The sequence below is a fragment of the Parasteatoda tepidariorum genome, chromosome 10, assembly GCF_043381705.1.
Source record: "Parasteatoda tepidariorum isolate YZ-2023 chromosome 10, CAS_Ptep_4.0, whole genome shotgun sequence".
NCBI lineage: Eukaryota > Metazoa > Arthropoda > Arachnida > Araneae > Theridiidae > Parasteatoda > Parasteatoda tepidariorum.
In genome coordinates, this window is record NC_092213.1 from 35569326 (window position 1) to 35585081 (window position 15756).

Sequence of the window (15756 nt, forward strand, 5' to 3'; positions counted from 1 at the left end):
TTATTTTACTGATCATAGAAATAAAAGCTGGCTTAATTGGTATTCAATTTACCTTCTTATTAAAAGACTGATTTCAATATTTATTTTTGTTTGTTTGTTTGTCTTCTTTTAATTTTATGTTTCATTAATAACATGTCTGTCATTGTTAGGTCATTGATCGCAGTGATTTAAACAAAATGACAGCATCCAATCTTGCTATTGTCTTTGGACCTAATTTGTTGTGGGCCCGGAACAAACAAGCATCCCTCTTCTCCATCACGAAAATAAACCACTTCACAGAGTTCCTCCTTAAGTATAATGACTTAATTTTTTCAAAATGATCACTTTGAAGTGTTTTTAATACAGAGGTATTAATATGAAATGAAGTATATTATTAAAAGGTGCTATGAAATTTAACTGGGACTTGATTCAACTCTGTGTCTGATATTTAACACTTGTTTGTGTTTCCAACCATGCATTTCAATTATAGTTGTAAGTCTTGATGGTTCTAGGATTGCTCTTTTTACTGCTTCTGATACAGAAGTATCAGTTACAAAATATGCAGTGCATTCACAGATTTTAAAAGTCATTGTCTATGGAAATGACTTTTGCTCAAGGTGTATTCAGTGGCAATTGGTTTCTGTGTATAATAAATTCTAGTGTATGTGTGTTTTATGCATATCATTAATTTAAGAATACCCAACTATTAACCTATAGGTATTTTTGTATGTATGTGTGAAAAAGAGTTATTCATAATGTTGCTGTAACTACTAGTGGTTTTGTAAATATGAAAATGAAAAATTTACTGTTTAAACTTAGTGTAAAAAGAATATTCAGAATTTGTAGATATGTTATCAATAAGAATATAAATTTCTTATAATAAAATGTTTTTCATATGTGTTTCGACAAATTTAGTAAGATTATGCATTTCAGGGTTTTAAGTTGAGGTCTAAGAAAAAAATGAGTAGTCCTTTTCAAGTTAAATTCTCCAACATAATTTTTAATTATGCAAAATACTTAGTGATTATTGCAATTAATAGTTTTATGAATTTCTAGTGATGATTAGGTCAATTTAAAAGAAAAAATTATTTTTTAATTGAAAATTAGTAAAAAATTAACATTTAATAACTTATAGTAAGTTTTTTGGAATATTACTGACAAAAGTTATTAAGTATAACTTTTCCAAGCTTTTGACTACAATTAAAGCATATATTTAAAAAAAAAAAAATTTTTTTAAAAATAGTTTTATGTTTTTTAATTAAAATATTTATAGTTTACTAAACTAATTTTTTTCATTTATGTTGATAATTAGATAAAATGTATGCCTCAGAAAATTACTGATTTGTGATTACAAAGAACAATATTTTGATAAAATAATTTTTCCTAAAAATTACTTAATCAAAATGTTATTATTTATCAAAATGTTTTTTTTATTAGAAAATAATATCTAACTAGAAATTATTCTATCGTTTTTAATGAAAGTTATTATTCATACATTTCCTTTTCAATTATAACATTTTCTTCTTTTTAACTAAACTGTGAAACACTGCAATTATCTTGCAAATTAAAATTTTTTCTAAGATGGAATAAAAAGCAACAAAAGCTTTTAATGCATTAGATTTTAGAAGTATTAAACTGTATCTTTTTTTTAGAACACTTGTATGTGATTTAAAATTATTTCATTTTGTTAAACACTTATCTTAGCCTATCATACTTTTACTAAGAGAATAAGTTTATTATTATTGTTTTATATTGAAATAAATTAAATTTTTGGTGTGATTAAAATTCAAACAAATAGTTGTGAATTTTTAAGTAAAAGATTTTTTGCATCATTTTAGAATTATTATTATTATTTTTTAAATTTAAAGAAATAAATGGCTTGGCAGGCCATTAAATCGAGAGACTTAATTTCCAAAAAATTTTAACTGATAATTCAACTTAAAAACTGTGAGAAATAATGAGTTTGTTTTTATTATTTAAATGTGTTGTAAATAATTGTTATATTATGCCTTTAATTTAAGGGAAAAAAAAAGGAATGAGTTATTAGTTTTGAAAGTCTGATCAAAGAGCGTATGTGTAGTTTTGTTTTGTCTCATTTATGGTTTCCTCAATTGTTTTGAAATCTAGCAAAAATTGAAATTTTTTTTTATGCAATTATGTTTATGTACTCCAACATTCTTTTTTGTTTATCGTGATGCTTTCAAAGTTTAGGCAGGTCTTTACCTTTTGCAAGTTTTGTTTAATATCAATTGCAAAATAATACTCCGCTTTAGAATGTTAGTTTATTGTATGTTATAAAATCATTTAATATTTAATTGATAACTGTACTTTTCTTATGATGTGCAAATCTCTACTAGTCAACTAATAGGTTTTTGGTTTTTTTTTTAAAAGTATTTTAAATAAAAATATTATGCTCTTTGTGTTTACATAATAGTTTCATGATTGTGCTATTGCTCTTGAACAACTTATTTTTATTTATTTTTTTATAGAATTATATTCCCGGTGTATTCTGTTTTTATGTTTCAGTTTCTTTATTAGATTTTATTAATACTTTGACTATCTATAAGTTTTGACAAAGTCATTCAAGCAAAAAGTTGGTAATCAGCATTGAGTTTTCAAAAGAATTAGCTTCCTTGAAAAAAATAATTATGAGCTAAAAATATGCATGGATATTAGACTAATAAAACATGTTTGTTGAAATTTGATAAGCTATATTATCAAATGAAATAATCATTAATTTTTTTAATTAATATATCTATAATTTGTGCACAATTTTTAAATTTAAACACCTTTAATCTTTGTTATGTCGTGTTTAAAGATTCAACTTGTTGAATTTTCGCCTATTATCTATTCATTCATGTTAAAAGCTTTCATTAAATCTTTTTATGTAGCTAACTTAAAAGAAACCTTTTGTCTCATTCAGGCTTATACATTATTTCCGCACTTAAAATACTTTTTCTAATGCTAAGAAATGAAAGCACTTAATAACAAGAAGTGAATGTATTAAACCTAATTATATCTGTCTTATTGTTCAAGAATTTAATAACTCTCGAGATTTCTTAGTGTGTAATTTATTTATAGCATGTATTTATAAATGTACATGAAGTAATGTGCTTTAAGGCGTTTTATCGATGTATGATACTTTTCAATGTAGATTTTACTTCTTAGACAAACTTTGAGTGATTTTTAAACCCTTTAAATAAATGCGAAAAAAATTTTAGAAACAAAAAAAAATTTTAATATAAAGGAACGAGCTTGAATAGAAAATATAAGAAAAATCATATATTACTAGTTTCAGATTTTAAAAATTCAGAGGATTTAGCCTATCTGTATTGATGTCTGTATATGGTTCAACCACCTTAAACATAATATTTAAATAAAATATTGCCATTCCATGTATTTCAAACTCTTTCACATTTATGTTGTGTTTTATTTTTCTATTTCAGTGTGTGAATTGTTTATAATGTTTAAAAACCTTTATTGTAAAGTTGCATACCTACCTCTTGCACAATCGTTTATTATATTAGAATTAGTTTTAGTTATATGTATCACTTATGTAACATGTACCTCTTCTGACGAAAATTTAATTTGCCTCATCATATTGATTTTTTTAATAAGCATTACATATTCTGGTTTATGTTATTATGTTTTGTTTATTAACTGGCAGTTCAATGATTCTGTTGTCATATCTTGCAGATTTTGTATTACAATTTTTTTCTTGCAATATTAGTGACTGAAATTCATTACATTGCTTATTCGATATCGAGACTTTTGCCTTTTATTTTTGTTCCCTGATTTTGTACTAAATTATGATAAATATTGTGATAATATATTTTTTTATAACTTTTAGAAGGTCAAAAAAAAAATTTTTTTTTTTTAATGAAGTTTATTATTTACACACTCTGCAACTGTGTCGCAAGAGAAAAATGACGTGTGGATTGTGTTTCAAAATGACTTTTTCTGGACAATCTATAATTAATATTTCCTTTACTGTACTACAAAATCAAATCCATTTGGTTTTATTATTCTATCTTTTAAAAAAAAAAATTTCTGTTGATCACTTGATTTTTTAAACATTTTTTTTTCAGTTGATCACTCGATTTTTTTTAAAAAGAAAAATTATACTTTTAATTATTTTAATAAATTTAGCAATAAAATAAAACTCCCTAAGATTAACTTTTTATGTCATTCATAAGTATTTTATTCATAGGAATTGCAATAGTTTATTTTTTTAAATCTTTGGAAAGGTTATTGTCTTAAATAATTATTTAATCTCATAACTGTATATTTAAAATTCTTCATTAGGTAGTGACAAGCAATATTTTTCACACAGTAGTTAATATTACTTTATGTGGAGGCAATTTAAAAATATTAGTCTGAAGAGGTACTTGATTTGAGCCATTCTCTGTGCCCTGTGTTTTCTTGTGATCTGATTGTTTGAAATATACAAGAGCTTTTGTGATAAGTTGGAATTATATACTTAAGTTTATTTTGTATAAATATTTAAGTAATTCTATTTTATTTTTGTACCTACTTAGTAACCAGTATATTATACTTTACATGCAATGATCAATATTTAAAGGTATATAAATTTTATTTCTTAAAAAATATGTGCAAAATTATATCTCATTATTTAGAAGAGCTTTATATGTTATTTAAAAATATACTTTTTGAAATGTACTACCCACTGAAATTTTAACCCTCACAATATTAAAAATGGAGCAAAATTTCTCCATGAATGAACATGTTCAAATAGATTGTAGAAACAATAAGCGATGCTCCTCAACACTGGAGGGGTAATATATATATTTTGTTATTTGTTTTATCAGTTGTTCTTGAATTGAAAACTTACAACCCATAATTTCCTTTGGAATTCTCATAAAAAATAAAGTCAAAAAAGTATCCTTTTAAAAAGGTGCAGATATATATTTAAGCTATTAGAGAACAAAAATGCTATTGAAATCTGTCAAATCACAAGTGAAAAATGAGTGATGAAAAGCACTGAAACCAGTTTGATTGACCTTTGATACTCGAATGTGCTTTTAATTATTGCATAATTACTAATCTTAGTTTCTTCTGGTAGAAAAACAGGTTGATTTTTCCTTTGCTTAAATATTCATTTGCTACTTCTAACTTCTATACTTTTTTGACAAGTATCCACTATATTAAAAAAATCTACAGAAAAGAATATATTAGGTAATTTAAATATTTTATTTCTGTTTTTTTAATACTAAAATTGGAAATAGTTGATAAGTTATTGTAGCGGTAGTATAACATGATGTTACAAAATTTATTATATTTTATTTAGATAGATAGAATGTAAAATGCATTTTTTTTTAATAGTTTTTATTATAAGGATCATATTCAAATGGGTAATACATTAACATTTGTTTATATTGGTTAAATTAAATTATTCAGCTAATTACTTTATGCTACAACTGGCTGGTTTTATCTTTAATTATCATGTTAAGAACAACTGAATGGTAATAATGTTGCATCAAAATTTCTTCTAAGTTATAAAGTGAAATATATTTGCCATACTTTTTAGTTTGAGCTTGTGCAAAAAGAGAATTATCTGTATATTATTTTTTTATGTTTTGAGTTTTGAATCTCAGAGATTTAATTGATATTTTGTTGAAAAGTAAAAATTTATTTCTGTAATTATATTTATTACTGTCATTAGTTGTTTTTTTGTGGAGAGAATAATTTTTAGTTTTGAGAGTTAAACATCACTAATTTCATATTATTTACTACTTATACTGTATTTTTGAAATGGCTTTATAATATGATGGTTAGTCATTATTTATACTTGCCATGATTTCTCATACCCGCTTTAATAAACAAGTTTAAGTATATGGGGGCACAACCTTCTTTGCAGGAAGATGATAGGAATAAAATAACTGAGCTTTCATAGTCCGAGATCAGTTTTTATGTATTTCAATTAAGAACTTAATTAATAACTTCTGTCAAATAAGACTTTATTAACTTCTGTGTAATAAGAACAATATGGATTGATCTGAAAAATTAAAACACAGAATACAACAAATTATGTTTATTTAAAGGTATGTATATAATATTTTTGAAGTAAAAATAAAATTAGCAATTTGGCCCACTGTGTTACTTGAATATATTTATCGTAAAATATTTGCCTTTAATAGCAATATGCAAAAATAATTTTATTTTTTGTAGTTCATAAATTACTTATATTTTTAAATAAATCTTTGAACTACTATATTTTAAGTTATGTCTTTTATTAAAACATTCAAAAGACAGTGATATGGCCTTAAAGACAAAATATTTATGCCCTTTTAAAAAATTAAATTGAATCGACAAAAAATTCTAAATAAAAAAAAATTCAAGTTTTATAATTTCTTCTTTTGGCTAGATGATGGGGCTGCAAATTAACCATTCATCTGACCTCCAGGCTATAATTTGTGCACCCTTATTGTAGTATGTTCATAAAACTGTGTTATACCTAGTTAAAGTCTCATTTCACATTTTAATTTAGAAAATTATTTTTTTCTTACAAAATTATTCCCCCCCCCCATTTAATTGGAATTTATAATTTTATTATTAATAGAATAATCATTGGAATTTACTGCTATTGGGAATTTTTTTTTTTTTTTAAGTTCTCAAAGCTTTTCAATGTATTAAAAGTTTATGAATCTTCAAAATTCTCTTTATCGTTAAAATGAGTAAAAATCAAAATAGTAATAATTTTAATTTCTCCCTTTTTTTTAACATGGCAAGTATAATTTATATAAAATATTCTATAATGTAAATATTTTAACTATACAAGATTTTGAAACATATTTGTCAAGATGTTTAGTTTGTACTTTCATATTCAGAATACTTTTTCTCCTGTACTAGTCTTTAAAAACCCAATTGAAGTCATCTAGTGTGAAGCACCAGAATTTTAAAAACAAAAAACATTGCAACTTTATTGAAGTTTTAACTTTATAGAATGTTAAGAAACTTTTAAGGAGTGGTATTTGTTGTAAATTAGTCCTCTTTAACTGCAGTAAAAGTTTGACATTCTTAAAAAGCATTTGTCTTTTGTTCTTTTCCTTATTTGAGAATATCACTATTCAAACCAAATAATTCTATTTATATGGTAATAGATGTGTAGTTTTTCATATCTCGTTATTTTTTTCAATATTAAAAGAAATAGAAGGCGATGGAGAATAAATGGTTTGCTGCATTTTGCTTGAAAACCAGAAAAATGTCATCAAATTTCAGAAAGGATTTCTAAGTTTATATCCAGATGGCACTGTAGACTGGATAGCTATGAAATATTGTTTTTTTTTTTAAATGTATCTCTCACCATTCAAACTGAAATATTTTCATAGACTTTGTTAAATTTGTTCCCGGACTGCATCACGAGTTGCTGCATTCGAAACATTAATTTTAAAATTCTTTTAGTTAATAGCGTCATCTTGTGACGGATTTGGTTACAAAATTTTAAACTTGGCAGGAAGAATTAATCTTAAGCAGAACGCAGTAAACCAAACATTTCTATTTTCTTAATTTTTTTTAATATCACTGGTCATTTATTGAATGCCAAATAAAATATATATATATATTTTTTTTACTGAAGATTTCTGAAAATGCAATTTTTTTGACATTTTTAAACAGCTCGATAGAGCATTCTGGGAGAAAAACAAAATTTCCATTTAATCAAATAACATGTTTCCTTCTTATATAGTAAAAATTGAAGGCATATCTATTTTCTTAATTTTTATTAAATATCACTGGTCATTTATTGAATGCCAAATAAAATATATATAAATATTTTTTTTTTACTGAAGATTTCTAAAAATGCATTTTTTTTTACATTTTTAATCAGCTCGATAGAGCATTCTAGGAGAAAAACATAATTTCCATGAAATCAAATAACATGTTTCCTTCTTATACAGTAAAAATTAAAGGTTATTGCAAAGTGCTGTTAATATATCAAAAATAAGTTAGAAGCGAAAATGTTACATTTGTCAAAAGTATGGCTTTCGACTATACTTCAACGTCTTCGATTATTAAATTTTACCTAAAGATAATTTGCTTTCATGATAAAATCAAAATTTTTTAAAGTTATACTGTCTTTTGAGTTTTTAAATCTGGATATGTTTGAAAAGCATGTTTACGAACATGGACATAGCATTTGATACAGTTTTTCAAACTTTTTTTTAAAAGAAATTAATGGTTCTAAATAAATTCGTAATGTGATATCGTCCATTAGCAAAATTTTCTTGGTACAATTTATTATTAATTATTTTTTTTTTCTCGAGTCAACAAGACTTGAGACTACAAGGTTGTCACAGTTGCTATAAATTTATAAAAGTGGTTGTAAATTTATATTGTAGGAATTAAGTGTTTTAAAACTCCCTTTATTATTTAGATTTCTGAATACGAAGATATCGCCAGAAAAGTTACTTCTGTAATATACTTAGTCAGGGTTGTAGAATTATTTCTTTTTTTAATTTTTCTATGAAAAAGAAGTGGATTAAGCATGTTTCATATGCAAAAAAAAGAGGGGAGGGGGGCATGAATGAGATGAAATTATTTAGATGTGACACTAATTGCAGGGTATCCATAAGCTACTGAAATTCCAAAAGATGGCGCTGCAAGCACTAATCACTTTCCAAAAATTTTGTTTCTGATGACACTTGCCAATATCACCACTGACCTGTTTGGTGAAACCAAGCGAATTTAAGGCAGAGGGTGTGTTTCTGGTTTTTCATTGGCTCCATCTATGGCCAATAATAAGACTTTAGCCACACACGTCACAGGCCGTTTATAGGGCGGACCTATTCATACACTTGACTTGATTCATACGTAATTTTGACTTGAACCAGAGAGGTATTGATTTGTTATGGGAACATGGAGGTCTTTGTGATCCAACATATTTAACGCGCACCAGTAACCATTTACTACTCGGGAAAGTCTTCAGCCGGCGGGGATCGACCTCACGACCACTTGGACATGGGTCCAACGCCCTACCAGCCAGGCTGTCCCGGCCTCACACTTCATGACAGAAATGTGGGTTAGTTCCATCAAAAAGTCCTTCACATAGGCGAATTTCTCCCATTACTTGATTCAGAAGTTTCCTTGTCTTCTGGATTGGGTTCAAAATTACAAGGATACGGAGTTGAACATTGGTAGACCCAAAATTGAGTCTGCTGTTTAAAGGCGTTTATAAAATTAAATAGTCTTATGATAATCAGAGCGATCAGTTTTAGCTTTGAAACAATTTGATCAGATTTTCTTGCGATTTCATGAACAATTATGAATTCTTTTAAAGGAGCATTAGTATTCTCTTCAAGAATTTTAATATACCGTACTGTATGTTAATAACTTTTATTGCTAAATTCCGTCTTTATATCGTTATAAGTTTCTAAGGATTTCGTAATAAATAGTTTCATTTTTTGCTTCTGAGATTTTTAATTTCGAAATCAAGCTTATCTTTCGTTGGACGTCCTGTACCTTCATTTTTAGCTCAATCAGTACAGAAAAAAAAAATTTATGAATAAAAAATCGACTTATTGTGTTTGCAAGTGTAAGAAATAATTTGAGTGTAAGATAAAACAGTTCAATTAAATTTTATTACTTCTCCGTGAAACAAATTCAGAGGGGAAAAAAAAAGGATTACCAATCTTGAACTATCAGTATTTTCTCTCCTTTTATATGCAGCTACAGCAAACCTGTAAATAAATTTGACATGCATTAGACAATTTTCCTTATTAATTTTAAATAAAAGTCATTCTACAGATGTACCAAAATAAGTAAGGTCACAACTGCAAGTCATGGAAATCGCTTAAATTACTTCCAATACACAATGTGGGGTTAAAAAAGCAAAGGATGAGAGGATGTTTACTTAGCAAAACTATCAGAGTGCTGTCTTTCGATGCCACTCTAGGCGGAATAAAATTATTAAATACCATTTACTACACAGGGAAGTCTTCAGCCCGCAGGGATCAAACTCACGAACTCTTGCACATAGTTCCAACGCCCTACCAACCAGGCTATCCCGGACTCACATTTCAAAGTTCCTATCAATAGTCTTATGATCCTCTTGCCGTCAGGTTAACCGTGGGAGGTTTTCGTGGTTTTCCTCTCCGTGAAACGCAAATGCGGGATAGTTCCATCAAAAAGTCCACGAAGGCAAATTTCTCCCAATACTTGATCCAGGAGTTCCCTTGTCTTCTGGATTGGATTCAAAATTACAAGGCTACGGAGTTAAACATTGGAAGTCGTAAACCGCGAATTGGGTCGGCTGTTCAACGACGTTTATAAAAAAATAGCTTTATGAGCAGCTGTGGTGGCTCAGGGGATAGAGCGTTTGCCTTCCAATTGGATGAACCTGATTCGAATCCCAGCAATGGCTGGTCGATACGAATTCCGCACCCAGCTCGCACCGACCGCAGTGCTGACGTGAAATATCCTCAGTGGTAGACGGATCATGGATTAGAGTCCCCTTGCCGTCAGGCTAACTGTGAGAGGTTTTCCTCTCTATGAAACGTAAATGTGGGTTAGTTCCATCAAAAAGTCCACAACGAAGACAAATTTCTTTCAATACTTGATCCAGGAGTTCCCTTGTCTTCTGAATTGGGTTCAAAATTACAAGGCTAAGGAGCTAAACATGAGTAGTAGTATACCCGGAAATTGAGTCGTCTGTTCAACGATGGTTATAAAAATATAAACTAAACCTGACGAAAAAAAGAAGTTAAGATTATTTGAGTAATATAGGATCGAGGGATTGTGTTAACGTAAAGAAGACAAATCTTTCGAAAATAAAATATTGGATATATGGTCCCAATCTTTAGGAAATCGGACTTAACGAATGTTTAGGCCCCTTAATGATAATATCGCCATACCTTAGAAAATTTACTATCTATAACAAATAGAGTGTCGAATAGTTTCAGAGTTATGAAATTTTAAATTAGTAGTCTAATGAACTATTCGACTAATTTTGTTCTAATTTTTGTCTTTTTCTATTGAATATTACGCAGTTTAAAATGCAAAAATTTGCATTTTCTCCAAGTCAAAACTTTTTCGACCGTTATTAAAATTCTATAAACAAAACTTATTTTTGTATCCTTTAATAAACAAGTACGAGTTTTATAATAATAGTGTGCTAAAGTGAAATTAAGATGGAGTACAAACTTTCCACTGATCTCCTTTCTAAATTAAGACTGTCGTGAGGGTTATATAATTATTAAAAAAAAAAAAACGGCGTGCTTTTTTTCAAAGTAAATTGAGTTTCTCCATCATTCTTCTAAAAAAAATTTTTATCTATGATACTTAAGTAAATTTTTCTACATTAATAAATAACATAGGGTACAACTACCTTTATAGGATAAACCTATTCTATTTTAGAAATATGAAAAACTACTAGTTTAAGTGAAGAAATAAATTATCTTAATTCAAATGAAAGACATCAATTTTCAAGGTAAATTTTTAACTTAAAAATTATGTTTATACAATGGTGTATTGTATTACTTTTCCAACTGCGTTATTGTGTACTATGTTATGTACAGTGAAATTGAGCTTCTAGTATAAGCTTTAGTATTTGAACAACAAGGAATACACCCGAACAAGAATTCTAGAACAAGTATTTCAGCAGTTAAAAGCTGCTAAGAAGTAGAAGAGTGTGAAACAGGTAAACATAATAACAGGTAACGATAGTAACAGGTGTAAAATTATATGTGTTCTTTAAAAGGTGAATAAATTTTTTTTAGTATAATAGAATATCAAAATAATGGTAATATAAATATTTTAATGTATGGAGTTTGTATATTATAAACTTAATATCTAGAGCTGATTTGTTATAAAATACAATTATGAAAAACCCAGTTGGAATTTTCAAGGGTGTTTTCGAAAAAACCCGGGTGGTTTTTATTAGGGTTGGGTAAAATCATAACCCTGACTGTGTGGGAAAAAAAGCATGTTTATCAGAGATGGTACTTTGTGTCTAATTTCTTAAAATAACTAATTAGCGTATTTAAAGTCAACCCTCTGAACAGCAGAGTGGAATTTATACCGATTCAAATTCACCACATAACTTATGAATAAATTATATATGCTAAAAAATAATTTAAAAATATCTAACCATGAAAGTTGGTTTATTTTAAAAGTTACAAAGGTTAGATCCCAGTTTATTTTAAAAGTTAAAAAGGTTAGATTCCAGTTTATTTTAATTAATAATAAGTTGTTTTTTCTATAATTTATGTAACAAAAGGTTTTTTTTTAACCAATTAATATTTTTATATAATAATACGTTACAATCGAATTTTTAAACGAAAATTTACATGAATAATGATTTTATTTACTTTAACCTCATTGCCTATTTATTGAATCTGAAATTTGATATTATGTAAAATTATTTCAAGATTTTCCTTGGTTTTTGTCTAAAATCGCTTATTTCTCGGATTCCCCCCTTTCTTGAAAATTTCAGGTTTTCCCGTCCCTGTGGGAATCTTGTGCTTGGTATTGTGTTCTAAAAAGAAAGGATTTAAAATTACATAAAAAAAGAGAATTGTTTAGTTCTAATCTAGATTTTTAAAAAAAAGAAAGAAAAAACATTATATTTTATTCCACATAAACCTATAAAAATTTTTATTCAAAAAATGAAAAGGAAAATAATTTTGAAAATCGAAGAATAATATTTTAACTAGAGCTAGGTNAAAAAATAAAAAAAAACATTATATTTTAGATTATTTTATTCCACATAAACCTATAAAAATTTTTATTCAAAAAATGAAAAGGAAAATAATTTTGAAAATCGAAGAATAATATTTTAACTAGAGCTAGGTTGCCAAAATATTGGAGTTGTAATGCTTTTATTTAAAAATGACTATTGTTCATTTTCAACACTAATAGTGTTATTGTAATAAATTTTTTTATGATTTATATATTATCTAATAATATTATTTAATTTAATATTATCTAATATTTATTAACTAAACTAAACTTATAACTAAAATATTTAATATTCTAATTTGAAGAATAAGGCTTAGCTGAAAAATTAGTTTATACTATCAATATGCTTACGAAAATTAGAAATAATCAATTCGATAAAAATCAATCTGGAAAAGTCTCAGTATTTGCAGACAGCCATTCAGAAAATTTTAGAAGGCAATTACAATTTAGTTGTTTCTATTTTGCGGTATTCTAATATAGTTTATTAATTTTTAATATGGTGGCTTAGTAAAATTTTTTTTATTTATTAATGTTGAACAACGAATTAAAAATTAAATTTAATTCTATTTTAAAATGAAAGTCGTTTACTTATGAAAGCAGTAGAATTTAAATTTAAATCAGACACCAACGAGGGGAAAAATGAGTGAAAAATTTAAACATCTTCAGAAAAACGGTTGATTTAATAAGATTATTATATATTATAATTATATTATGATAATTATATAGATTATATTATAATAATTACATAGATTATATTATAATAATTTTAATGTGGCAGAAGAATCGTTAGAAAAAACAAATTCTATTTTTTAAAAAAAAATTAGATATATACTCACATTTTAAAATAAAGGAGATCACATTTGATATGCAAATTTAATGCACATTTGATGTGTTATTTCACCTGCTAGCTTGACATGTTTTTTCATAAAACTTTTCCATGCGGAAGAAATCAAGACATCTTTAGCATTTTTATAAATAAAATTGCGCAAGGCGCGATCTAGGTCGCGGTGTTGATGCAAGTCTGCCAATTCCAAAACATCGCAAACATTTTTAACGGTTAAGGTTTCTATGAAAAAGTTAGAACAATACTGTCTCAAATCGAGAATCTGATATTTATCAGCGGCTGCGTAAAGTTCTGACACATCAATCGAGGCCAAATCCACATTATTTGTGTACACGAACGTCAACATGTGATTTAAAGTAGCAGCACTCAGATCACATATGTCCACAGAACTCGTTTGCGTTTCTTTCATGTCGCTCTCGAACATGGCTCTGAAGACAGGAGATCGAACGCTTAGAACACATTTATGTGCTGGAATAGTTTTGCCTTCAGCCATTAATGTAACATCACAAAATGTTTTGTCTTCAAACATGCTTCGTAATAGTTTAGACTCATCAGATTCGTAATCCGGTAAAAAATCGGGAGAGTTATTCACATTGATCTGCGGATAAATCACTCGATCAAGAAAGGATGTTGTAGAGCCATCTGACGCGCAAAACTCACAGCGTAACTCAATTATGGAATCGGGACGATTTAATTTTGCTTTAAATGTAGTTAAAGGGTAGGTCACAATCCATTTGGTATCATCTTTCTTAAATTTGTGCTCTTGGCGAATCACTATCGATTCCCCAATGACATCTGGAACGGATATTTTACAAATTAGATTGACAGGATTGCTTCCTGAATTAACTCTGCGCACTTCCATATCTGCATTTTTTTCAAACAGGAGGGTGTTATTAAAACGCAGAAGGACTTCGAATTCACCAAATCCATTGAAGTTGCACAGAAATGGCAATTCGATGGTGTGCTCTTGTTTTGGACCAGGCGTCTCGGCAATGCCCAGTAATTTGTTACAAGTAAGAGGAATCGAAAAAATATGTCTTTCTGCTCGTACTAAAGTTCTAGCGTAACAGTTCACAAAAGATACGGGATTGATGGACTTGGTACTTATTTCACACCGAAAAGTTAGTGTATCGTTCGGCAAATAGTGACGAGCATTTTCATACATTATTTGCCGATCTATAGATAGTCCTGACGAGAGTTTACTTCCCCTGATGCATCGATTTATAAAAACACCTGTTTTGCGCGAAGTCTTCATCTCCTCTGCTGATAGATTCAAAAGAAAGTCGACTACTTCAGGGCCTTCATCACTGTGTGCCCTGGTGAATTCGCAGTGAACTTTATTTTCCTCATCTGGCAATCCTCTGGGGAAGAGGAGCAGGCGGAATTTACAACGACCAAGAGTTCTCACGTGAAAATAAGGACTTGCAACATTTTCACCCCGTTTTTGAGAAAGACAGCTGAAGTTTTCAATTTTCCAAATGAACACAAACACTTCATTTTTGTCGAAGCAATAATCCATTTCCCCAATGGGATTTTTATACATTATAAAAAAATGAAGTCAGTATACAAGCACTTCTTCAAGACTTTATGACACAAATAAAGTGTAAGGATTTATCACTGATGAAAAAGTGGATATAATCAATTAAAACTGAACAAGTTCTATTTATCTATTAAGGGTTACCAATAACCAAACAGTTCCAGTTCCTCTGGTCTGTAATATTCTATACTAACACTTTAGCTTCGTAATTTTATAACACAAATTAAGTGCATGGATATGCCACTGATGAATGAATTGATGTAAAGAATTATAACCAATCAAATTCTATCATGCAAATAATCTCATAAGATCCCTTAACCAAATCGATAAATTAAACCCATAAATCTTATAATAAAAGTGCTTACTATCCAACATAGACTAAGAGCAAGCCGACGAAGAAGAACGATATTTATCTTCTCTTCCTACGTCTGGGAAGAAACAGGATTATCTCCGCATGCGCGTCCGGAGTTAAAACGGGAAAAGAAGTGCTCCCGGGCTTCTCCTGATGCTCTTTGAGGAAAACGTCATATTCTTGCCCTAGTCGTGTTAAAAGAGCAAAGGTTATTTGTTATATAAACACGTGTTTCGTAACGAATGCACTTATGGACGAAGTCCTAGAATTCAGGAATAAGAAGCCCAAAGCGAGATATCATTAAAAAAGAGAAAATAAATGTATTAAAATAGTGATGGTTATATTTTGAGA

General features: G+C 28.1%; 2 protein-coding genes across 4 annotated transcripts in view; one reads left to right on the forward strand and one right to left on the reverse strand.

Annotated features, from left to right (window-relative positions):
- Positions 1–2112, forward strand: part of LOC107445289 (Rho GTPase activating protein at 68F) — a 29614-nt gene extending 27502 nt beyond the window's left edge. For all 3 annotated transcript variants that reach the window (XM_071186673.1, XM_016059647.4, XM_016059649.3), the window contains exon 13: positions 150–2112. In XM_071186673.1, coding sequence (XP_071042774.1) covers positions 150–320 — 171 coding nt within the window. In that variant the 3' untranslated portion in view covers positions 321–2112. The remainder of the gene's footprint in view (positions 1–149) is intronic.
- Positions 2113–9556: 7444 nt separating this feature from the next.
- On the reverse strand, positions 9557–15539 carry LOC107445286 (uncharacterized). The gene is made up of 2 exons (XM_021148767.3): positions 13509–15539; positions 9557–9674 (listed from the first exon to the last, which is right to left on the reverse strand). The coding sequence occupies exon 1, from the start codon at positions 15057–15059 to the stop codon at positions 13527–13529; it is 1533 nt and encodes a 510-aa protein (XP_021004426.1). The 5' UTR covers positions 15060–15539; the 3' UTR covers positions 9557–9674; positions 13509–13526.
- Between the last annotated feature and the right edge of the window lie 217 nt (positions 15540–15756).

What these genes read in the sequence shown, in the direction of transcription:
- LOC107445286 (XM_021148767.3), bottom strand. Translation starts at nt 15,059, where the DNA reads ATGTATAAAAATCCCATTGGGGAAATGGATTATTGCTTCGACAAAAAT.